This window comes from Callospermophilus lateralis, chromosome 18 (genome assembly GCF_048772815.1).
Source record: "Callospermophilus lateralis isolate mCalLat2 chromosome 18, mCalLat2.hap1, whole genome shotgun sequence".
In the NCBI taxonomy this organism is placed as follows: Eukaryota; Metazoa; Chordata; class Mammalia; order Rodentia; family Sciuridae; genus Callospermophilus; species Callospermophilus lateralis.
In genome coordinates this window covers 41,856,700-41,882,965 of record NC_135322.1, presented here as the reverse complement: position 1 = coordinate 41,882,965, position 26,266 = coordinate 41,856,700, and the positions used below count along the sequence as shown (strand labels likewise).

The window sequence follows — 26,266 nt, the reverse complement described above, 5'->3', positions numbered from 1 at the left end:
CTCCTCGAGCGCAGGCGCGAGGACTCCGACTCCCGTCCCTAGGGGCTGGTGAACCGCAATTGGCCAAAGCCCGCGAAGTGGGAGCCTGGATTGGTAGTTGCTAGCAGAAGCCTGGTTTCTTCCTCGACTTATGCAAGTGATAGTGTGTGATTGGTTTAAATCCGCGGGCACTTGTCGGTGATTGGGTGGGAGCCAGGGGCCGGGTGCGGTCATTGGCTGGTGCTGGGGCCATCCCTCCTCAGGCGGGCAGCGAATGATGAAATGGGAACGGGGAGGGGAAAGGCCGAGACGTGAGCGCGCGACCTCCGGCGCCATTTTGTAGAGAAACAAGCGGAGTTAACCGAAGAGGGGGTCGAGGAGAGCCGGAGTCGGGGACCCAGGAGTTTCCTGTGTCCAGCGCCGCCGGAACCGCCTGAGGTGAGGTGGGCTGGAATCAAGGGCTAGGGTAGGCTGGCGGTGTCAGCCTCGGAACGCGAGTACTGGTGGGAAGAAGAATCGGGGGTGGACCTGGGGCCATTGGAAGCGTTTCCCGGAGCTCCGAGGAAAGAGGGACCACCGGGACCGGGAAGTGGAGCGAGGCGGGACAGGGCGGGCTCTCTCCCCACGGCTCGCGGAGGCTTTGCACTCTTCAGAGAAGAGGCCGGCGCAAAGGCTCCAGGAAGCTGAGGGCTGGGCGCGGGTTGAGATCCGGGGTGGCCCCCAGCTTGCGCTCGGAGGTTTAGAGGATGGCGGTGGCGGCAGTTCGGGCCCTTGGGCCTCGCTTCGCTCCAGTTGTATCCTCTTCAGACCCCACAAGTTCCTCAACTCCTTTCTCTGGGGCTCCCGAACGGGTGCAGTGGGCATCGGCCCCCGAGGCCTACCTCCTTGGGCGGCGGGGACCGTGTTTGGAGTTGTTGCAGGCTCCCAGTTCTTTTCCCGGTACTCGGAGCAGCCACTCGCCCCCCTCCTCCGTCCCCAGCACGTTGTCAAGCCCCGGTGTTTCGGGTGTCTGCGGGTGGGAGGGGCGGGCGGGAGCGAGCACTTCCTTATTACTTCTAGCCACAGGTTTTTGTTCCACTCGCGCGCCCTACTGCTTACACTTTCTCCGAAGTTGGCCCCCACCCACTCTTCCCGATGTCCGTGCAGTGGTGGCCGTTCTGCTCACCCAGGGCAAGTGTCCTCCTAGTGTTATGAGCGCTTAGGCCGGAAGGCTGGTGAGAGATTTGCTGCAGGTCTCAGATACCTTTTGCAGTACCACCCCCTCTGCAAAATTCACCCACCTGTGCTCATAGAAGTTTCTCCGCGAAGAATGTGCATTGTATATTAAAAAACCAACCAGCCAAACACTTGATATTTGTGGTTTTGAAAGTGTTGTATTTAAAATAAACTTTATATGGGAAGTGAACTTTTCCCCTGAAGTCACTGATCAGATGTCACCCCCCCCTTTTTTTTGGCGGGTGCTGGGACTCAAACCCAGGGTCCCCTAGCGTGTCGAGGAAGCCCTCTACCACTGAGCTACATCTCCAGCCCCAGATGTCACATTTTCTCGGATCTAGTAAATAGTCTTTGTTATATCTATTTATTTAGGAACTGGAGATGTAACTCAATGGTGGACTACCCACTATAAACCCAGCTCTCCCCTTTATTTTAGATAGGGTCTTACTAATTTTCAAAACTGGCTTTGAACTTGCTATACCCCTGTCTAAGCCTCCTTAGTAGCTGAGATTACAGGCATTGGCCACCACCCCCGAGATTTTCTCCCTGAAAATCGGGTAACAATACTTTATATTCCCGCCTGTTTCTCTATAATTCAATTGTCTGTTACTACATGGGGATTTTTTAAAAAATCGAGTGAGTAATTGCACTTTTTTTAAGAAACCACATTTCTCTCATGTCAGTCCCTTTGAATTCTTAAAAAAAATGAGGGAGGTCAAGTAAAAGATTTGAGAAGTAGGTCAAAAAATAAGAATACATTTGTTTTTAGTGACATGTGGATTTGATACTTCACTAATGTGTAGTCCAGGTTGGGATTCCTGCCTTTTCAAAGATTGGCTGCACAATATTTAGCGATTAATAAGATATGGTAACAGTTTAAATAATCATGTTTTAGGACATTACAAATTGTTACCTTGTCTAAAGAGAAAATGGGTTGATGATACATGAAGTTTTAGGTGGTTAGTTGTGCTTTCACTGAAATGGTGGCATACTGATAAAACTTGTTTGGAGAGTTGGTTCCTTTTCAACAATTAAGGGTCCCAGTCTTCTTAGTGAAAACAAAAGTATAGAATTCAGCACAAAGACCTGACCATTAATATCTTATCTTGGAAGTTTTAAGGGAGAGATTTTTGGAATTATGGTGGAACAGAACTGGAATGCTCTTGGTTCCTAACTCACTTGAATGGATTCCTGGCTTAGTTTTCTTTTTTTCTAGTCTCTGAATTTCTACCCCGGTTTAAATCTTGATCTCTTTAAATGGACCTTGTCAAGCTAAATACTATGACATCCTCCTTACTTTGGGTTAAACCATTTAAAAAACAAAACAAAACTATGTGAAGACAGTAAAGGAAATGCCTGCTATCTCTTCAAAACATGCTTTAAAGCCTAATCTCAAATGCCTTCATGTAGCTTTTGGTAAGTATGTTTTTGGTTACATTCTGATCTAGTTGTTTGAAGCTTTCTTTTTAACCAGCTTAAATTTATGAACTTGATCATTTCATTGTGTTAGGTAACAGATCTTTGATACCTTCCATGAAAGAGGATTTATACTTGATAATTGTGAAGGCAAATTTTTTTTTCCACCTTTTGGGTCCTGCAGTCAAACCCAGGGCCTTATGCTAAAGCTTGCACTCTGCCACTATGCTATAACCTCAGCCTGCTCTTAGTAGTGTAACTTTTTCTAAAGTATTATACTTTTTAAGTTAATGAAAGCACTAGTCTGCCATTTTGAAATACTATATATTATGAACTTTGTATATTCTTTCTTTTTTGGGGGTACTGGGGATTGAACCCAGGGGCGCTTAACCTCTGAGCCACATCCCCAGTTCTTTTTATTTTTTGAGACAGTGTCTCACTAAGTTGATAGGGCTTTGCTAAGTTGCTAAGGCTGGCTCTGACCTCCTGCCTCAGGCTCTTGAGCCTCTTGCATCTTGCAGCACCACGCCCTGCCTATTTTTCAAATGTAATGTTTTACTTATAAATTTGTAAGCATGGCTAGGAGCATTGGCACATGCCTGTAATCCCAATGATTTGGGAGGCTGAGGCAGGAAGATTGCAAATTCAAGGTTAGCCTCAGCAATTCAGTGAGACCCTCAGCAATTTAGTGAGATCCTGTTTCAGAATTATAAAGGACTGGGGGTGTAGCTCAGTGGTAAAGTTCTCATGGGTTGAATAGTGAGTACCAATAAAAAAAAAAGTGAGCATGAACAAAGCGAATAATATGAATTATTCATTGAAAAGTGTTGTTTGAGAAGGCAGTAACGAGAGGTACAGACTCAATCTGAAATCCTTTGTTGAGATTTGAAGGAACTGCAGACTTTGGGAATGTAGAACAGTACAGATTTAATGAGCACATTGCAGTTTTTAAATTTTGGAATGCTCAACATTAACTTGCAGGATACATGTCTTTTTTTTTTTTTAATTTTTTTTTAGTTGTAGATGTACACAATACCTTTACTTTATTATTTTTTTTTTAAATTTTTATGTGGTGCCGGAGATTGAACCCAGTGCCTTATGCATGCATGCTAGGCAAGCACTCTACCACTGAGCCACAACCCTGGTTCCCAGGATACATATGTGGCTTAATTTTGTTATCGTTAGAATGAAATTCCTAAAATGGTGAATGAGACATTAAACTGTACCCAGGTGCCTCAGTGACTCAAGAGGTTGAGGCAGGAGGATTGATTGCAAGTTCAAAGCCAGCTCAGCAACATAGCAAGGCCTTAAGCAACTTAGTGAGACTGAGTCTCAAAAAAAAAAAAAAAATAGAAAGGGCTGGGATGTGGCTCAGTGGTTAAGTGCCCTTCGGTTCAATCCCCAGTACCAAAAAACTAGGTGATTTTTGGTTGGGGTTTTTTTGGTGATGCTGGACTAATTATATGAAATAGGAAATGGGATGAAAGCAGTTTTTGTAAGAATCTTGAGTATTTTTAAGCTTCATATTATGATCTCAGCATTTTCTTTTTCTGAAAATTAGCTTGAAAGTTTTGTCATTTTTGATTCATAATTTCTAAACTTTAAGTGTTTTTATTGTTTACGGTGTGTTTAGATTCACAGCAAAATTGGACAGAAGGTACAGAAATACCCTACGTACTGCTTAGAACTGCTTACCCTCACATACTCATAGCTTCTCCCATTATCATTAAAACAATCATAACAACAGGGTGGTACATTTGTTACAATTGTTGGACCTAAATTGACATATTATTATCTCTCAAAGTCCATAGTTTGTTAGGTTTTACTCTCGATGTTATGTATGTGGGTTTGGAAAAATTATAATGCCTCATTTGACCATTATCAAAATAGTTGTCATAGTTGTGTGCAGTGTACACACTTGTAATCCCAGCACCTTGGGAGGCTGAGGCTGGAGGATTGCTAGTTTGAGGCCAGAGTGGGCAATTAGCAAGACCCTGTCTTGGGGGGGGCGGGAAAGGAGGGAGCGCTGGCAAAGCATTCTACTGGTGAAGTATACCTGGTTCAATCCCTGGTATTGCACATACACAAAAAATAAAAGTTGTACTGGGACTGGGGGTATAGCTTAGTGGTAGAGCACTTAACCTAGTATATATGAGTCCCTGGGTTTGATATCCAGCACCAACAAACAAGCATACAAAAAAAAAAAAGTTAAGAATAGTTGTTCTGTTATCTACTCCATAGTTATTAGGTTTCTCTTTATTACCTAAGTTACATGAATATGGTGTAAATAGTTCAATATTCTAGGAATAGTTTTTTTTTTTTCTTTTTGTGCGTGTATGTGCGCGTACTTGTATATGCGTTCTGGGAATTGAACCCAGGGGCGCTTAACCAACAAGCCACATCCCCAGCCCTTTTTATATATTTTATCCAGAGATAGGGTCTGCCTTAGTGCTTTGATAAATTGCCGAAGCTGGTTTTGAATTCTCTTATTCTCCTTAGCTGCTGGGATTTCAGACATGGATCACTGCACCTGGCTCAGTTAATTCTTTATATTATGCCAAAATGCCTCTTAAATTATTGCTTCAAAAGTATCCTTTCTCTGTTCAAAAGTCTTTCAGATACCTCCCTGTCTGTGGCAGGATTCTACACTGTATTATAGTGAAAAGATTGTTTTGTCGTGGTTTCCAAATAGGTCTTTGCTACTTTTATCTGTAATGTCATCTTCTACCAATAATATCCCTTATTGCAGTTCAAGCATAAGTGTATAGTCCATCTGTGTGTGTGCTGAGGATTGAACTCAGGGTCTTGTGCATGCTAAGCATCCCTAGCTATTGTTAATTTTTTCTTTTGGCAATGGGGATTTAACCCAAGGATGCTTTCTTTACCACTGAGTCACATTCGCAGCCCTTTTTATTTTGAGACAGGGTCTTGTAAAGTTGCTTAGGGCCCTGCTAAATTGCTGGGGCTGGCCTCAAAGTTGTGATCCTTCCAATCTCAGACTCCCAAATGGATGGGATTACAGGCCTGCATCACTACACTCAGCTCCATTGTTACTTTTATGTATAGTTTATGTATACTTTTATGTATATCACATCCTTAATCCTTTTTTTGTGTTTTGTTTTTGGCATTGGGGATTGAACCAGGGGAACTTATTCAGGGGGTGACATCCCTAGCCCTTTTCATACTTTATTTGGAGATTGGGTCTCACCAAGTTGCTTAGGGTCTACCTAAGTTGCTGAGGCTGGTTTTGAACTCTCAATCTTCTGCCTCAGCCTCCTGAGCTGCTGGCTTGTCCACTGTGCCTGGCTGTACTTCATCCGTTTTTAATTGTAAAAATGCTACTGGGAAGATGCTTCTGAATACTTGATTCCAGATTGGGAACTAGGTTCCTTTCTGATTCTGGAGTGATTCTTGCTCTTCTAGCTTATTTTTTTTTTTGGTTTACTTTTCTTTTTAATTTGCAGTATTGATTAATATTAATTAATTAATATTGCAGTACAAGTTGAACCCAGGGCCTTTTACATGCTGGGTAAGTGCTTTACCACTGAACTACACTCCCAGCCCTTTTTTAAATTTTAATTTTGAGATAGGGTCTTCATAATTTACCCAGTATGGCCTCAACTTGCCATCCTCCTTCCTCAGCCACTTGAGCAGCTGGTTTATAGGTGTAAATCACTGTGCATGGACCACTTCTTCCGTGTTTTTTTTGTTTTTTTTTTAAAGAGAGAATTTTTAATATGTATTTTTTAGTTTTCAGCGGACACATCTTTGTATGTGGTGCTGAGGATCGAACCCGGGCCGCACGCATACCAGGCGAGTGCGTTACCACTTGAGCCACATCCCCAGTCCAACTTCTTCAGTTTTTAATGATGAAGAATTTAGCTGGACACAGTGGCCCATACCTATAATCCCAGTGACTCAGGAGGCTGAGAAAAGAGGATCGCAGGTTCCAGCTTCAGCAACTTAACAAGACACTCAGCAACTTGATGAGACCTTGTCTTAAAATAAAAAATACAAAGGGCTGGGAATGTGGCTTAGTGGTAAAATGCCCTGGGTTAGATCCCCAGTACTTAAAAACAAACAAACAGTCTAGCTGGGCACAGTGGCATACTCCTATAATCCCAGCTTCTTAGGATTTGCAGGAGGGTGGCAAGTTCAAGGCCAGCTTGGGCAATTTACCTACAACCTGTCTCAATTTAAAAAAAAAAAAAAAAAAGGTGCCAGGTGCAGTGGCATGTACTTACAGTCCCAGTGACTTGGGAGGCTGAGACAGGATGACAAGTTCAAGGCCTGGCTCTGTAACTTAGCAATTTAGCGAGACTCTGTCTCAAAAAATAAGAAGGGCTGGGGATGTAGATCAGTGGTAAAGTGCCCCTGGGTTCAGTCTCCAGTACCCCCCAAAAGGGGGGAGGTAGCTCAGTATTTCCAGTAAAAATAAAAGAATGATTGGGGCTGTAGTTCAGTGGTAGAGTGCTTGCCTGCCTAGCATGTACAAGGCCCTGGTACTAGTACTGCAAAAAAATAAAAAGTTCTTAAAATGTTTACCTTTTTGTGTTGTCTGTTACTTGGCAAAATAGGTCTAATAATAACCCCAACATAACAAAAAGCCCCAAGATGTCACCTGCTTTAACAAAATAGAAATGTATTTTTTCCCCAAATAACTTTCCTTGAAGAAGTTCAATAAGTTGCTTTCTGTGTAGTAGTTCAGGAACCCAGGCTTTTTAATTTTGTAGTGTTAACTGGCAGATGGTAAAAGAACAAAAGGTTCATAAGTAGGTTGTTTTATGAGCCAATTCTAGAAATGACAGATGATTTTTGGTATTGTCTCAGTGGCTAGAGCTAAATCACATTTGCCACATCAGTGTAAAGAATCTGAGAAATATAGTCACTCTCTCTCTCTTTTTTTTGTTTTTTTTGGTTGTACTGGGGATTGAACTTTAAGGCATTATACCACAGAACTACATCTCCAGGTGCATCCCTCCTTTGGTACCACATATTGAACCCTGGGGCACTTAACCACCAACCCCACCCCTTTTTATATTTTATTTTGAGGCAGCATCTTGCTACGTTGCTGAGGCTGTCTTTGAACTTGGAACCTGCCTCAACCTCCTGAGTAGCCAGTCAGGTGTGTACCACTATACTCTGCTAGTCTAGTTCTTTACCCATGAAGAAAAAAGAGATTTGGTGAGCATCTAGCCAATGTATGCTATAATCTATTCCTTAAAATACTGAAACCATTCAAAATAGTTTCAGGATTGTCTTTGTCATAAAATCCAAAATTTTGTACGTACTAGAGAGGAAATCTATAGTTTGGTTCCTGTTACCTCCAGAAAATATTTTATCTTGGCTACTTGCCCAGATGACGTTTTGTTGGCGGTCCAGGAGCATATAGTTGTACTCAGGGCTGTTATGCAAAAGGGAAATCAGCAAAGGGAAAAGATGTATAGGGTAAAACCTGGAAGGTACCAGGCTCGTGCTTCCAAGTGTCTTCTTCCAGTGGAAATGAACTTAATTCCTCCCAGCAAAGAATTGATGCATCCTATGTGTGTTAAATATTGTGTAATAGCGAAACTTTTTTTTTTTTTTGGTACTAGAGGTTGAAACCAGAGGTGCTTTATCACTGAGCCAAATCCCCAGCCCTCTGTATTTTTTGAGACAAGATTTCCCTAAGTTGCCTAGAAACTCACTTGGTTGCTGACTTATTAGTGACTTAGGAGAGTAATATTAGTGACTTGGGAGAGCAGGAATATCACAAGTCTAGCCTCAGCAATTTAGTGAGACCCTGTCTTAAAATAAAAAATTAAATAAAAGGGCTGAGAGTATAGCTTAGTGGTGAAGCAAGCACCTCTTGGTTCAATCCCCAGTATCAGTAGAATAACAGCAACCAAAAAAAGACTCTGCCTAGGATTGTTACTCAGTAATAGTTATGTAGGTACTCTCTACCTACCACATAACAAAATTCCATCCTCCCAAAGGAAATGTTGATGTTTATATTAAGCTACATTTTGGCAATACAAGTTAAGCACAGTGAGTTACTCTTATTAGTTCTAGGGAATTGTCAGAAATCCAAGTTCTCCCACACCAGCCAAGGGACAACCTCATGAACCTTTATAAAAGTACAGTAGTCTCTGGCCATCCATGTTAATTCTTTTTCTCTATAGTAAAGCCATGTAACATCCATAGATTGGGATTTTACATAGAGAATCTTGGAATATGTAAAACTTCACTAACTTAATTTTTTTTCCCATGGTGCTGAGTTATTACATTCCCAGACCGTTTTTTTTGTTTTGTTTTTTTAGACAGGGTCTTTCTAAGACTGGCCTACCTCAGTTTCTGAGGCTGGCCTCAAACTGATCTGTTAGCCTTCCAAGATGCTGTGATTACAGGTGTGCACCATCATGCTCAGTTAATCTAGTTTTTGGTTTGTCTGTGGAAAGTTAATTTTTCAGTTTCCTCCTTTGTTATTTTCCTTTTTCTTTCTGTGGTATTGGGGACTAAGGGGTTATCTACATTCTTAGCTCTGTTTTTAGTTGTCAGTGGACCTTTATTTTATTCATATGCGGTGCTGGGAATTGAACCTAGTGCATCACAATGCTAGGCAAGTGTTCTACTCCTTAAAACCCCAGTCCCCTAGCTCTTCTTAATTTTTTATTGAAAATTTGATACTGAGTCTCCCTACATTGCTCAAACTGGCTCTGAACTTGGGATCCTCTGCTTCAGCCTCGAAGTTGTTGGGATCACAGATATGTCTTTTTTTTTTTTTTTTTTGTGGGTACCGAGGATTGAATTCAGGGGGGATGGTGGCACTCAACCACTGAGCCACATCCCCAGCCCTATTTTGATTTTATCTAGAGACAGGGTCTCACTGAGTTGCTTAGCACCTTGACATTGCTGAGGCTGGCTTTGAACTCTGGATCCTCCTGAGCTGCTAGGATTACAGGCATGCACCAGTCTTTTTTTCTTTTGTACTGGGAATTGAATCCAGGGCCTCTCACATGCAAGACAAATGCTCTGACCACTAGACTGTATACCCAGCCTTACCTGGCCTGTTTCTCATTTTTAAGAGAAACTTAAGTTTCTGACTTAAAAGTAAAGTCCAGTGACAGAATCATGCTGTTGTTCCTTGATGACTTTACTACTACCATTTTTTTAGGTTCATATAAGAGGACTAGATGGTTTAGTACCAGAGATAACCAGGTGTGAGCCACTGCTTCCTGCCCTTGCCCCATTTTATGGAAGAATTTTGATAGAGTTTCTTTAAGTTGCCCAGGCTGATCTTGAATTTAAGAATCCTCCTGCCTCAGCCTCCTTAGTAAACTGGGATTACAGCTGAGCATGCTCAGCTGTGGAGAGCTTGTTGGAAAGTGTTTTTATAGCTTTGCATTATAATACTTGGAATAAACATGGGCTGTAAATTGTTATTGTGATCCATATTTACATGTACATGATGAGGCTAGGAAGTCTTAACTTGGTGCTATTGGTATGTGCTATTGAGATTGATAAATTAAGTCATCTGTTATTTACTTTTGTGATTGTTGTATCAGATCAATAAAATTTCAGTGGGTTTTCCTGCTATTTTGTGCAGTGGAACACTTTTTTGGGCGGAGCTGGGGCTTGGGATTAAACTCAAGGCCTCATGCATTCTAAGTGCATATTTTATATCACGAGTTTGTTCCTGCCCTGTCACAGGTTATAAAGTTGTAAGCTATGTATGTATTACATAGAAGCTTTAATGAGTTCTTAGTATGGACCTTTTAGTACTTAAAAATAAATTTGTGAATAATAGATAATAGACGGTTACAATCACCAATCTCATGGGACTTACATTCTAATATGAAAAGATAGGCAAATATAAGTATGTTATACATTATGTTAGGTGATGAGATGTGGAAATACGTGGGTCACAGATGTGGTTAGTGGGTGTTGTAGTCTTGCATAGGATATTCAAGATGGTTCTCCTGGAGAAGGATTCTGCATCATTTGATGCAGAGACCTTAAAATGGACTTTTTTTTTTTTTTTTTTTTTTTTTGAGAAATAGCAAGGATGTCATTGTATTGTGGTTAAGAGAAAATAAATAGTAAGGTAGTCAAGAGTAGGAGAGGAAGCCAAGAGCGTGTCAGTGGCTACATAAATCCTGTATAACTGTTCCTAGGCTATTGTAAGGACTCAGGCTTCCACTCTGAGTCAGTGGAGGATTTTGAACTCTGCTTGACAAATCTTGAGTGAGTTTTTATATTTGAAAAGTACTTTTGTCTGGCTAGAACCTGAAAGAACAATTAGAAGGCTAGTATAGTAATCCAGGTAATAGATAATGGTTTTTAGATTATCATAGATTTGGAGAGGGTTAGAACTAATTAGATTTGGTATAGCTGAAAGGATTTCTTAAGAGAATGGTTATGGAGGAATGGAAGAGTTCAAGATTTTGACCTGAGTAATGTGTTGTTTTTTTTTTTTTTGTGGTGGTGGTACTGGGAATTGAACCCAGGGCCTTGTACATGTGAGGCAAGCACTCTACCATCTGAGCTACATCCCCAACCTTCAACCCCCATACCGGAGTAACTTTAAGATGAAATTAGTATCGACTGAGATAGGGGAAGGCTTTGCAGTCTTGTAACAGACTGTGTATGAGATGTCAGATAAAAAATTATATAGTACAAATATGGATGCCATGAGAGAGGTTTGAACTAGAGATAGAACTTTGGGAGTTGCTGGTGTATGTGTTTGTGGTACTAGGGATTGAACCTAGGGCCTTATACATACTAGATTAGTGCTCTACTATTGAACTATATCCCTAGCCTGATGTAGATAATTTGTAAAACCATAAGATTGAATTACCAAGAAAGTGATAGTCCAAGGACTCCAAAACATGAGGCCAAAAGCCTGTAATGGAGATCATCTAGGGAGGAGGGAGTGAGCCATGAGAGGTGATAGCCTGGATTACACCTATTGTTTCCTTCCCTGTGGTGCCTGGGATCCAACACATAGCCTTGTGCATACTAGAACTCTACCACTGAGCTATATCCCAAGGCATATGTAAATTGTTAAGGGTGCCCCCTTCACTTACAGAAGTGTCTAGTTTGGTTAATAAAGTATGGTTTACTGTAGTAGTAGATCCAGTAAGAGCTGAGAAATGATTATTAGTTGAATGTATTAACTTTGTAATAAAGGTGGGCTTGTTGAAATTTGTGTTTTACTATTTAACAGTCTTTAATTGTCAGTGTGGCAGTGATATAGCCCTGGGCATGGGACATTTTCTTTTAGGGAAGTGTATTGAGGATTGGACCCAGGAATGCTTTACCACTGAACATCCCCAGGCTCTGCCCCCTCCCCCTTTAATTTAATTATTATTATTTAAATTTTTGAGACAGGGTCTCACTAGGTTGCTGAGGCTGGCCTTGAATTTGGGATCCTACTACACCCTCAGCCTCCTGAGTTGTTGGGATTACAGCCGTGTTTTACTGTATCTAGTCTAGTGAATACTTTAAACAATGTAGGAAAGAATTTGACTTATGGAGTATTTACTTTCTTCTAAAGTTTCCAGTAACATTTTAGTTGCTGAGACAGAGATAAAATTTATTTAACCATTCCCCCGTTTCTAATTCTAATTTAGAATTCTGGATTTTTTAAATTACAGGTGCCATGTTTCAGAACAGAGTAAGACCCCTGGTAAAGAAGAACTGAAGACATTATACAGACACCAGATATAGTCTAATTACAAAAGAAAGCATTAACCTGCCTCTGAGGTGACTAAAGGGGAATAATGGTGATTTTGCGCCGGGCTCGGCCGCCTGCTTCCGCCCCAACCAGCAATGAATCTTGACTCGCTCTCGCTGGCCTTGTCTCAAATCAGCTACCTGGTGGACAATTTAACCAAGAAAAATTACCGAGCCAGCCAGCAGGAAATACAGCATGTAAGTAATCAAGTCAGAAAAAGAAATACCATTAAAGGAATGAGTATGCAGTAGGAATAAAGCTGTAAATTTATATGGATATGTTGCATGAAAGTTTACCTTTGCCTCTGTAAGTGATTCTTTTCACTGTAATATGTTAAAAGACATCTTATTCGAATCTTTTAAGATATTCAATGTTTTGTTAAAAAATTTTTTTTACTTGTAGATGAACATAACACCATCTATCTATCTCCTATGTATCTGTTTATTTTTATGTGATTGAACTCAGTGCCTCACACATAGTAGGCAAGTGCTCTACCACTGAATTACAACTGCAGCCCCTTTACTATTTTTTTGTATTAAAAATATTTGACGTTTGTGTGCTAGTTTTCCTTCACATAAAGAAAAGTTGAGAATACTCAAACCATAAAACTCAAATTTAAAATTTTTTTTTCTTGACTTTTATTTCTTATTTTTTGCTCCTGGGGATTGAACCCAGTTGTGCTTAATCACTAAGCCATATGCCCAGAACTTCTTATTTTTTTGAGACAGGGTCTCACTAAACTTCTTAGGGCCTTGCTAAGTTACTCAGATTGGCCTTGAACTTGTGATTGTCCTGCCTCAGCCTCCTAAGTTGCTGCGCTGGAATTACAGGCGTGTACCATCATGACCTCGTCTTTTAATTTTACTTATTTTTTGTAATTCTCTGCTACTAAGATATGTACATCCCTAGTCCTGTTAATTTTTTATTTTGAGATATGATCTTCCTGAGTTGTTCAAGCTGGCTTTGAACTTGCCATCCTGCCTCAGTTTCTCAAGTCCCCAGGTTTAGATGTGTGACATCATGTCTGTCTAAAACTTATGTATAATTCAGTAGCTTTTTAGTAGATTCAAAGTTGTGCAAATCACCACCACTATGTAGTGCTAAAACATTTTTCATCCCCCAAAATAAAGCCCTTGATTTGTTAACAGGCATTTTCCATTTCTTCCTTTCTGTTGTTGCTGACTACTAATCTGCTTTCTACTTCTGTGGATTTGCCTATTCTGAATATTATGTATGAAAGGAATTATATGCTGGGTACAGTGGCACATGCCTATGATATTAGAAACTTGGGAGGCTGAGGTAGGGGGATTGCAATTTAATAAGACCCTGTCTCAAGATAAAAAATTAAAAGATCTGGGGATGTAGTTCAGTGGTAAAGTGCCCTGCGTTCAATCCCAGTACCCAAAAAATGAATTACATTATACCGTATATGGCCTTATGTGCTTACCTTCTTTCAATCCCCCACCCTCACCCCAATGGCACCATATTGCGGAGTTATCTCCCCAGCCCTTTTATTTTTTATTTTGAGACAGGGTTTTGCCAATTTGCTAAGGTTGGTCTCCATCTTGCAATCTACTTGCTTCAGCCTCTTCAGTCATAGGGATTACAGGTGTGCATTTCAGTGCATGGCTTAAAATTTATTTACAATGTTTTGTGTGTACATTTTGCTTTTTCAGGGTCTCTTGTGTATGTATGTAATGGAATTGCTGGGTCCCATGGGAACTGTGTGTGTGTGTGTGTGTGTGCGCGCGCGCGCGCGCGCGCGCTCCTGCACGTGTGCACCCGTGTGTATATGTGCATGTGGTGCTGGGGATAGAGTTGAAGACTGTTGCCTGCTAGGCAATTTGTTTACAACTGAGTTATACATACCACCAGCCCATATTTAACATTTTGAAGAATTGCCACTTTCTCAAAGCACTGCATCATTTTTCATTTTCAGGAGCAGTGCATGAGGGTTCCAGTTTCTCCTCAAAGTCACTAACAGTCGTCATATCTGTCCTTTTTCTTTTAGCCATTCTTGTGGGTTTTGATTTGCAAATGATAACTGAGTTTTCATGTATTAATTTTTAATGTATTTTTGCAAAATACCTATTCAGATTTTTGGCTCTCAATCTTTTTTTTTTTTTTTTTGTACTGGGGATTGAACTCAGGGGCACTTAACCACTGAGCCATATCCCCAACCCTATTTTGTATTTTATTTAGAGACAGGGTCTCACTGAGTTGCTTAGCACCTCACCATTGCTAAGGCTGGTTTTGAATACACGATCCTCCTGTCTCAGCCTCCCAGGCTGCTGGGATTAAAGGCTTGAGCCACTGTGCCCCGATCGATCTTTTTTAAAATTGCTATTTATTTTTTTTTCATGATGCAGGGGATTAAAGCCAGGGGTGCTCTACACTGAGCTGCATCTCCCATCTTTGTGTGTGTGTGTATGGGGGGCGGGGGTTGGTACTGCCAATTATAATAAAGAACCCAGGGTGCTTTGCTACTGAGCTACATCCCCAACCCTTTTTTGTTTATTTTTTATTTTGAGACAGTGTCACTAAATTGCTGAGGTTGGCCTTGAACTTGCTGTTCTTCTGCTTTAGCCTCCTGAGTAGCTGGAATTATGGGGGTGCTCCATCATGTCCTATAAGTAGAATTATGGGGGTCCTGTAAGTAGAATTACTTTTTATGTAGGTTTGATTTGTGAAGTATTTCATTTAGTCTTTTTAAGACAGTTCAGTAGTATGTTTAGTTTTAGTGCATAACACTTATTTTTGTATGTATGTTTTTTTGGCCCTGGGGATTGAACTCTGGGGGCACTTAACCATTGAGCCACATCCACAACTCTTCATTCATTCATTCATTCATTCATTTTATGATATCAGGGATTGAATTCAGGGGCACTTAAACCAGTAAGCCACATTCCCAGCCCTTTTTCTTTTCTTTTCTATTCTAGTTATTTTTGGTACCAGGGATTTAACTCAGGGGCACTTACCCAACTAAGCCATATCCCCAACCCTTTTTATATTTTATTTAGAGACAGGGTCTTGGTTCAGTTGTGTAGCGTCTCGCCTTTGCTGAGGCTGACTTTGAACTCGAAATCCTCCTGCCTCAGCCTCCTAAACCGCTGAGATTACAGACGTGTGCCACTGCACCTGGCACTAGTTCTCTTTCATCTATGTATAAAATGTAATTGTACAGGTAACTTCTAGAGTTTAAAATTGAGGTTTGTGTAAGCATATACCTTTTGTTTCATTTTTCTTTCTTTTTTTTTGGTACTACTGGGTGCTTCTTTTTTTTTTAAATTTGTTTTTACGTGGTGCTGAGGATCAAATCCAGGGCCTTGCATGTGCTAGGCGAGCGCTCTACTGCTGAACCACAACCCCAGCCCCTCATTTTTCTTTTTTTTGGTACTGGGGTTGAACCCAGGGATGTTTTATCACTGAGCTACATTCTTTGCTGTTTTTTACTATTTTGAGACAGGGTCTCTGTAATTGCTTAGGGCTTTTCAAAGTCACTAAAGCTAGCCTTGAACTTGGAATCCTGAGTTGCTGGGATTATAGGTGTGCTACTGTGTTTGGCAAGTATGCTTTTTAAAATTTTTTTATTTTTAGTGTTCATGGAAATTGTGGTTATGTTTAATTTTATTTTTAAAGTAGATTATACATCAGGTTGATTAGTCTGTTTTTCCCATTTCTCTACTCCCCACCCCGTTAGTGATTAATGGGCTTCATGTGTCCTCAGATAGCCCTTTACACAGAGCTACATCCAGCCCTCTCTTACATCTAGTCTTAAAAACAGTTCCTGGAATAAATACTCATCTTGCAAGCATCAAACCTAGTTCTACCAGTATCCATTAAAGATTTTCCCTATTGGGGCTGGGGATGTGGCTCAAGCGGTAGCGTGCTCGCCTGGCATGCGTGCGGCCCGGGTTCAATCCTCAGCACCACATACAAACAAAGATGTTGTGTCCGCCAAAAACTAAAAAGAAAAATAAATATTAAAAAATCTCTCTCTCTCTCTCTCTCTCTCTCTCTTTAAAAAAAAAAAAAAGATTTTCCCTATTATTCCCTTTATTTGAATTAATTTCTTAGATAAATTCTAAAAGCTGTGTTGGTCAGTGTTTGACATAACAATTAAATGCACCTATTATTTAAGTATTTACTCTGTCTTGCGCAATTAGTTTTCAAATATTTTATGTACCTAATATATGTCTGTGTGTGAGCAAAACAGTGTTCTGTCGTTTTGTTCAACTTGGCCTTAAATTCCTAGACTAAAATGATCCTCCTACCTCAGCCTAAATAGTTGGGATTACACCCTCTGAAGTGTTGGGACTGCAGGTGTGCACTACCACACCTAATTAGTCACCTTTTTTTCCTTCCAATATTGGGAATTGAACCCAGGGGTACTCTACCACTGAGTTATATCCCAGGCCCCCCCCCTTGTTTTTTAAATATTTATTTTTTAGAAGTCGTTGGACACAATACTTTCATTTTTTTATGTGGTGCTGAGGATCGAACCTAGGGCCTCGTACCTGGTAGGCGAGCGCTCTATTGCTGAGCCATAACCCCAGCCCGATATCCCAGCCCTTTTAATTTGAGATATAGTCTTGCTAAGTTGGTGAGGCTGGGATATACTTGAATGTATTATTCTTCTGCCTCAGGCTCCTGAGTTCCTAGGATTACAGTCATATACAACAATGGTTAGGCTTAATCAACTTTTTATTGAAGTTAATGTGCACATAGAGCAATTCACAATTCATGCATACAGATGAATTTTCTTAAAACAAACATGTATCTGTTAAAACCATGCAGATCAAAAAAAATAAAAGCCAACATCTTCTAGCTTTCCTCTGTTATTTGACATACCAGTTATAACCTAGCAGTTCCACTTCGCACTTGTAGACCTGCATGTGCTCTATGATCAAAAGACATGTATCATAACATTCTCAAACTAGAAAACAACTTTGTCATCCATCAACAAGGTGTATATTATGGTGCATTGAGATTATTAACGGCACAACACGGATAAGTGAAAAATACTAAGCATTCTGTCATTTCAGTCATTCTGTGTGTAAAGTCAGTTTTCCCATTTTTATAGCAACTGTTCCATCACAGTGTTCCAGGCATTATTTTTAATGTGATTTAATAGTATTTTTCACATCCTTGCTATAGTCTTGTAGGATAGGTAGTATTGTCTTATTTTTTGTTTTTGAGACAGGGTCTTGCTAAATTGCTTAGGGCCTTTCTACATTGCTGAGGCTGGCCTCAAGTTTGTTATCCTCATCTTTCAGTCTCCGGAGCCACTGGGATTACAGGCATATACCACTGTGCCTGCCTTTGTTTTGGTTATGTATCAGGGATTTAACCCAGGGCCTCATGCTTGCTGAGCATATAATCCATCACTGAGCTACACATCAATCCTGTCTCATTTTATATTGAAGTTCAAAGATTTTATTTTGTCCATTGGTAAATGTATAAAATGGCAGATGCTAAATTTTTGTCCACAGTATTCCTTTGATGAATCCCTTTATATTTGTTCGTAGATGGCAAAAAGCAGAAGAAAATAATTCTGGATCACAAGTAATTTTTATCCCAAGTCGTCTTAACACTTGATAGCCCTACTGTAAGACATCTTCCCTGTATTGTCAGAATGACCTTTCCAAGATGTATAACTGATGATGTCTCTCTACAACTCAAAAGCTCCAATTGTCCTTCCATCCCCTTTGGAGCCAATGATTGAACCCAGAAGTGCTTTTGCCACTGAGCTACATCCCCAGCCTGTTTTATTTTTTATATATATATTTATTTATTTATTTATTCATTTTTTTTGGTATCAGGGATTTAAACCCAGGGGCATTTAACCCCTGAGCCACATCCCCAGCTTATTTTATATTTTATTTAGAGACAGGAGCTTGCTAATTGCTTAGAGTATCACTAAGTTGCTGAGGTTGACTTTGAACTCAAAATCCTCCTGTGTCAGCCTCCGGAAACACTGGGATTACAGGTGTGTACCACCACGCCCAGCCCATTTTATTTTTTACTGGAACAGGATCTCACCAAGTTACTTAGGGCCTCATTGAGTTGCTGAGACTAGCTTCAAACTTGCAATCCACATGCTTCAGCTTCCTAAGTTGCTGAGGCAAAAGTTACAATTCTTAACCTGGGCTTTTGGTGTGGTTCGTTATCTCTGAAAATGCTTTGAAATGTAGGGCATTTATAAAGTTGTAGTACCTCTGGGAGCAAGGAGGCAGACAGGACACGATTTTGGTAGAACTGTAATGCAAACTAATAAAACCTGGGACAACCACATGAGGAGTGAGTTCTATATCATACATCAAAGATGTTTCACAGTGTGCCCAAATGACTAAGCCTTTAGTGACCTGTCTTTGGATGGGGCCTGCTCCAGGAGGAGTGTGCACTTAGGCAATAGGATTCTTTAGCTGAACCAGGCATGTTGGCATCTGTAATCCCAGAGACTTGAGGCTGTGACAGGAGAATTACAAGTTTGAGGCCAGCCTGAGCAACTTGGTGAAATCCTGTCTTTAAAAAGTAAAAAGGGCTGGGGATGTGGCTCCAGTGATTAAGCGCCCCTAGTTCAGTTCCCAGTAAAGCATGTGTATATATACATGATTGTGCAACTGAGGCACATCTTGGAGGAACTGACTGTTGGGACATCTAGAACTATTTTGGAGGAGTGAATGTGGTGGTACATGTCCAAGCACTCCAGCAATTGTCTCTGTGATCTGGTTGCCTTAATGCTACATTGTAAATTGATTTATTCACCTTTCTTGCTCCCAAGTTCTTGAGGTATAGGGCTTTTTTTTTAGTTTATGTCTCCTGTTTCTGATTTAGTATTTAAATAAAACTGGAATAAAATAAGGAATAAATTAGTCATTAATTTTGAAGGTAAAACATAAGAATGTTGGTTTCAATTGATGACTGAGGTTTCAGTAAGTTTTTTTTTTAGATAAGTAAAATTTGTGTCTTCAGTAGTACCTTTGCAGACAGTCATTTAGAATGTTTAGGAATTTAGAACTGGGGTGGGAACAAAGTTCTAGTTCTTAGCACTCTCAGTTTCCTTTGGTGACAAATAAAAAAGGCAAATCCTTGGATGCTTTGTCCTAGTTTATGAGACTGATGTGCTGTAGACTGCACTAAGGAGACAGGTATAATTTATTGCCCTGCTTTGGTTGTAACTTAGTGTGATCAGATCTCATTGCTTGTCTAGGATGTTGTTCCCTTTGTTATTTCTCCTAGTGACAAGTGGGAAGGAGGAATGTTTATTGAATTTGTTAGGTATGTACATTCATTAAACACATGAGCTAGTTGGTATTGCCCCTCCCACAACTAGTGTTTGAACCCAAGACTTAACACATGGTAGGTGAAAAGCATTCTACTACCGAACTACATCCTTATTCTACACCGCCCCCACTTTTTTTTTTTTTTTTTTTTTTTTGGTTTGTCTTTGTAGTAAGGATTCAACCCAGGGGTCCTTTACCACTGAGCTACATCCCCATTTTCCCCCTTTTTAAATTTTGGGATGGGGTTCTCACTGAGTTGCCAAGGCTTGCTTTGAACTTGGGATTTTCCTGCTTCGGCCTCCCAAGTCAGTGTGATTACAGTGTGTGCCACTGAGCCCTGCAGATGAACTGTTTTTTAAAATAAAGTAACCCAAACTTAATTCATGCAGGTAATACATTAAAATTAAATACATTTAAAAAGGTAGGATGTGTTAAAAAGTTAAACATGGAGCTGGGTATGATGGCACATGCCTTTAATCCTGATTCCTTGGGAGACTGAACTAGGGGCATCACAAGCTCAAAGCTAGCCTTAGCAGTTTAGTAAGAACATCAGCAGTTTAGCCAGACCCTGTCTAAATTTAAAAGGGACCAGGGATGTGCTTCAGTGGTAAAGTGACCCCTGGGTTCAATTCTTAGTACCAAAAAACAAACAAACAAAAGAAAATTAAATATAGAGTTGTTCCTTTATTTGTATGCATATTTAGATATTCACTTAGGTATTCCAGTTACTAATCATTGTAATTTAGTAGGTTATAGTTTTCAATTTAAATGAAGGAATTTGGTACATATTTTAAAATAGAATCTTGAGCATTCTTGGGACCTTTGAGATCATGTATTAGGTAGGTGCTTTTCCATTGAGCCACATACCCAGCCCTCATCTTGGTCTTTTGAGGGAAACATTAGTTGGCCTAATAATTGTCTCTCTTTTTTGTAGTACTGGGGCACTGTACCATTGAGCTATACCCTGACCCCCCCCTTTAAATTTTGAGACAGATTCTTATTAGGTTACTGAGACTGGCTCAAACTTGGTTATTTTCAAGCCTCAGCCTCTTGAGTAGCTGGGATTACAAGTGTACGCAGCCATGCCTGAATTGGAAAGGTTCTTATTGATGGTCCAATATTTTCATCTTCAGAAGCTTGTAGAAAAGCTTTTATTTTTTAAAAAAATTTGAGACAGGGCCTCCTAAGTTGCTAAGGCTGCCCTTGAAATTGCTTCCCCCTTAACTCATTTTTTGGATGGAGGAAAATGGATATTGAAATAAGTTAAATAACATACTTTTGCATAAACTATGCTACAGGAGGATCATAAGTTTGGGAGTTGGACTGTAAATCCATATTCCTTTACTCAGAATGTTGGATTTTAGGGTAGTGGAATCTCTGTGTATTTCTCCCTATCCATCTCTGTAATGTTTGGCAGAGTTGAAGATTAAACCAGGAAAGTTTAATATGATATCCAGCCCAAAGTAGGTAAATGTGTTATTTATCTATCTATTTACTTATTTTTTGTAACAGGGATTGAATTCTGGGGTACTCAACCACTGAGCCACATCCCCAGCTCTATTTTGTATTTTATTTAGAATCAGGACTGAGACTGGCTTTAAACCTGTGATCCTCCTGCCTCGGCCTACCAAGCTGCTGGGGTTACCACGCTTAGCTATTTATAATTTTCTAATAAGGTATTGAGTAAACATTATCACTCATCAGTTTGATAAGCTCTTTTCTAGACTAGATGTGCAAACGTGAGCACAACTATATCAGTTCTTTGTTTTCATGTAACTTCTAATGACTGAACAAATTCTGACACAGTGGCAAGTGCTGTGGAGAAAAGTAAAGTAGATCTAAGGGGTTATGGTGGAGCAGGTCATGTTGCTGTTACAGGAATGGTAGTTATAGAAGGCCTCACTGAGCAGGTGACTTTAGAGCAGAAGCCTAAAGGAAGTGAAAGAACAAACCATATGTAGAAATATAGAGCTTTCCAGTTAGAGGAGATAGGAACTGTTACAAACACCGGTAGGTTTGAGGAACATCAAGAAACTAATGGAGCCCAAGTGCAGCATCTAAATCTATAGAGAGTCAAAGTTGTTGCCAGGTGTGGTGGAGCATACCTCTAATTCCAGTGACTCCAGAGGCTGAAGCAGTAGGATCGAAAACTCCAGGTTAGTCTGGAAAACTTATGAAGACCTGGTCTCAAAATTAAAAAAAATTAGGGCTTGTGTTGTAGCTCAGTGGTAGAGTGGTTGCCTAGTATGTGTGAGGCACTGGGTTTGATCCTTAGCACCACATTTAAAAAAATAAAGATATTATGTCTATCTACAACTAAAAAAAAATTAAAAGATTGGGATGTAGTTTAGGGGTAGAATGTCCCTCAATTTAATCCTCAGTGCTGCCCTTCCCCCTCACAAATAGTGAAGGTTGAGTTCATAGAGGGAATTAGAGTTACATGAAATCATTGCTTTAAAAACTCCCCTTCCTCCTAGCTGCTCGGGAGGCTGAGGCAGGAGGATCACAGATTTGAAGCCAGCCTCAGTAATTTAACAAGACTGTAGGCAACCTAGTAACACCCTATCTCACAATGAAAAATAAAAAGGGCTGCGAATGTGGTTCAGTGGTTAAGCTCCCCTGGGTTTAATCCCTGATGCCCCAAAACCAAAAAACTCTCACCTTTGGTACTGGGGGTTGAACCCAGAGGTAATTTACACTGAATTAATCTCCAGCGCTCTCCCTTTAAAATAAGTTCTTTTTTTTTTTTTTTAAATTGGTTGTACATGACAGTAGAACCCCAACCCTTTTTCTTATTTTGAGACAAGGCCTTCCTGAGGCTCACCTAATACTTTGTGATCCTTCTGCCTCAGCTTCCCAAGTTATGGTGGATACAGGCATGAATTACTGCTTCTGTCAACATTAAAACTTTGAGAAAAACTTTGTATTATAAGGGATAATCACTACTTGTTTTGCTGGTTTTCTGCCATTGACAATAGACTATAAAAAAGAATATAATAGAGAATAGAAAATAAAATAGAATCATTATATGCTTTCATCTTAATCTTATTCTAGAATGAACAAGTAATGTAATTTGGGATTTTGCCCTATGAGGTTGTTTTTTTTCTTTTCTTTCCCCACCCACACTTTTTTTTTTTTTTTTTTTTTTGTTACTAGGAATTAAACCCAGGGGTGCTTTACCACTGAGCTACATCCCCAGCCTTTTTTATTTTGAGATAGGATCTCAATAAGTTGATATGGCTGTCCTTGAATTTGCAATCTTTCTGCCTCAGCTTAAGTTGCTGGGATTATAAGCATGTGCCACTTTACCGGTCTTTTTTTTTTTTTTTTTTAACTTATTTATTTGCTTGCAGTAATGAAAATTGAACTATGGGTGTTATACTTGCTAGGAAGATTCTCTACTGCTGAGCTATACCTCCAGCCCTGTTTTGATTTTTCTAAAAACTCTTTTTTCTTTTAAACTGTACTTTTGTTCTTTTTAGATTGTGAATCGGCACGGTCCTGAGGCAGACAGGCATTTATTACGCTGCCTATTTTCTCATGTGGATTTCAGTGGCGATGGTAAAAGCAGTGGCAAAGATTTCCATCAGGTATTTGGGGTTACAGAGCTTATGTCCTCTTAGCTCTAATTGCAAATTGAATTATAGTTTTGAGCATAAAGTGCGTAGCTAACAACATCTACAGAATAGCATCCAGAAAATAATCTCAGCCAGATGACTTAATGATGTTGGGTGAATTTCCCCTTTTTCTGTCTGTCCCTTCTACCTGGGTGTAGACCTAATTTAGATTAGGAAACTGGGGCCAGGGTTGTCTGAAGCAGGAATTTGAATGTCCTGCTTGACAAGTAAGTAATGAAGAGAGGATATCTCATGTCTTTGATTGAGTCTCTTTAACTTGATTGTAAATCTTGCATAAGTTTTATCATATTGTTTGTTTTACTAATCTCAAAAGATTCTATTTTGTGTATAGGCTTTTTGCTAATAGACTTTATGAGGTTTTTTTAAAATATTTTTTTTAGTTGTAGTTGGATACAATGCCTTTATTATTGTTATGTGGTGCTGAGGATTGAACCCAACGCCTGGCACTTGCTAGGCGAGCCACAACCCCAGCCCCGACTTTATGAGTTTTAAAGAGCTGATTTTGATAATAATGTTTCTATTTTGATAACACTTTTTTGTGTGTTAGATGATGGTTAGTGCTAATGAAAACTCACTTTTTATTTTTAAAGACTCAGTTTCTGATTCAGGAGTGTGCGTCGCTGATTACAAAGCCAAATTTTATCTCAACATTGTCCTATGCCATTGATAATCCATTGCACTATCAGAAGGTTGGTATTATTTTTATCTTTAGTAGTCTTAAGAATGACATCTCTTACTAGGCTTTCCTAATAAAAAGACTCTAAGCCTTGATTTTTTAAAAATATTATTTCTTAATTAATAATTTTTAAGTAGTTACTTTGGAGTCTTTTGTACCTTTGTTATGAATTCAAGCCAGTTTACTTAATAAATAGGATCTTACTAACACCGGGTCATTTGAAGGCTTAAGCTTATCATTCCATAGTTTTAGGATATGGCATATTGTTTCTAGCAGCACCACAGGTTCTGTTACTAGTATATATTGCCATAATTGTTTGCAGTGATAATTTTAAATCTTTTTGAAAATTAAGCTTTTTTTTTAAAAAAATTTTTTCCCCTCAGAGTTTAAAGCCTGCACCCCACTTATTTGCCCAGCTGAGTAAAGTTCTCAAGTTAAGCAAAGTACAAGAGGTAAGTGATTTAAGAAAAGTAGGCAAAATTAGAATTAAAAATAGCCATTTGACTCTTTGGTTAACATAACCCCCTTCTTGTTTCAGGTGATTTTTGGTCTTGCCCTCTTGAATTCTTCCAGCTCAGATCTCAGAGGTTTTGGTGAGTTGCTTTTACTGTAAGAGCAAGATGATTGTCAGATTTTATTTTTGTGTCTGGAAAAAATATATTTTTTAATTTGCTGATGCACTTTAATTTAATTTATTTATTTATATGTGGTGCTAAAAATCGACCCCAGTGCATTATACATGCTAGGCAAGTGCTGTACCACTGAGCTATGACCCCAGCCCCCAAAATGTAAAATTACCCCTCAGTTTTTGTTTTTTTTTTTGAGGGGGGTTACTGGGGAGTGAACTCAGGGTTGCTCACCACTGATCCACATCCCCAGCCCTATTTCATATTTTATTAAGAGAGTTGCTTAGTGTCTTGCTTTTTGTTGAGGTTGGCTTTGAATTTACAGTTCTCTCATCTCAGCTGCCTGTGTCGGTGGGATTAGAGGTGTGCCATTGCACTCAGGTACCCTCAGTTTTTCATCTTTTTTTTTTATCCAAGGTATTTAGTGTTTTATTTTTGATGATTTGCAAATGATCATGATAGAGATTTTCATCTTTATCAAATGTCAGTGAATCTCTAAAGAATATTTTTATTCTTTTTTTTCCCCCCCTCAGTCCTTTTTAAAAATACAGTTCTATAGTGTTACTGTGTAACAGATCTTGGGAAACTTTATCTTGTAAAACTCCCCTGTCCCCAGCAAGCCCCTGGCCATTGATCTCTTTATACCTGTTAACTATCTCTTAAATAGAGCTATGAAAGTGTTAGAGAGTTACAGAGTGAATTGGTTGAAATGATATTACAGTGAACTAGGCCAGCCTCCACAACTCAGCAAGACTTTGTCTCAAAATAAGAAGTTGGTGAAAGAGAAGTATATTTAGATTTTATGTGGTTTTTTCCCCCCCATTGTGGTGCAGAAATAACCTGTGGTATTTTGTTTGTCTGACTTTTAGCTGCCCAGTTTATCAAACAGAAGCTTCCAGATCTTCTGCGTTCCTACATTGACGCAGACGTCAGTGGAAATCAAGAAGGTGGCTTCCAAGATATAGCAATAGAGGTCCTACACCTCCTCCTCTCCCATCTCCTCTTTGGGCAGAAGGGAGCCTTTGGAGTTGGACAGGAACAGATAGACGCTTTTCTCAAGACACTGCGCAGAGGTAAGGGGATCTTTGTAAACTATAGTAGATGATTTCCTTGGATGATCATGAATGTGTGAAAAAAATCATGGTAGAATGAGTGAAGGCAATGATTCACTTTGTTGCATGTTTATAGGTTTTGAAAGAGGAAGAGATTATTTTCTAAATTAAAATATGGAAGCCTTAGAACTTCATTAAAGGAAAAGTATAAAATAAACATTACCGCCAATAATCTTGTTACATAAGTACCGATCACAGATGAAACTTGGCATATTTACCTGTAATCATTTTTTCCCCTTTAGGGAGACTATATTATTGAGACAGGTTGTTTTAGTTTAAAAAGTTTAAAATTCTCCCCCTTTTCTGGGGAGGATTAAATTCATGGCTGTTTTACCACCAAGCTATATCCCTAGCCCCTCCACCCCTTTTCTTTTTTCTTTCTTTTTTTTCTTTTCTTTTTTTTTTTTTTTTTTTTTTTTGAGACAGGGTCTCATAGTTGCTTAGGGTTTCACTAACTTGCTGAGGCTGACCTCAGACTTGTGATCCTCCTGCTTCAGCTACCTGAGTTGCTGGGATTACAGGTGTGTGCCCCTGTGCCTGGTGGTGGTGATTTTTGATATACCTATGTTACTTCCTTTTCATATACCATTATTATTATTATTG

General features: G+C 39.6%; 1 protein-coding gene across 6 annotated transcripts in view; it reads left to right on the top strand.

Annotated features, from left to right (window-relative positions):
* The first annotated feature begins 262 nt into the window (after positions 1–262).
* Cnot1 (CCR4-NOT transcription complex subunit 1) overlaps positions 263–26,266 on the top strand; it is an 80,026-nt gene continuing 54,022 nt past the window's right edge. For 4 of the 6 annotated variants that reach the window (XM_076838737.2, XM_076838735.2, XM_076838736.2 and 1 more), the window contains exons 1-7: positions 268–417; positions 12,246–12,522; positions 23,094–23,201; positions 23,840–23,938; positions 24,309–24,377; positions 24,464–24,518; positions 25,421–25,624. In XM_076838737.2, coding sequence (XP_076694852.1) covers positions 12,421–12,522; positions 23,094–23,201; positions 23,840–23,938; positions 24,309–24,377; positions 24,464–24,518; positions 25,421–25,624 — 637 coding nt within the window. In that variant the 5' untranslated portion in view covers positions 268–417; positions 12,246–12,420. Of the gene's footprint in view, positions 418–2,410; positions 2,611–12,245; positions 12,523–23,093; positions 23,202–23,839; positions 23,939–24,308; positions 24,378–24,463; positions 24,519–25,420; positions 25,625–26,266 lie in introns of all 6 variants that reach the window. The other 2 variants (XM_076838734.2, XM_076838738.2) reach the window with 2 other exon arrangements.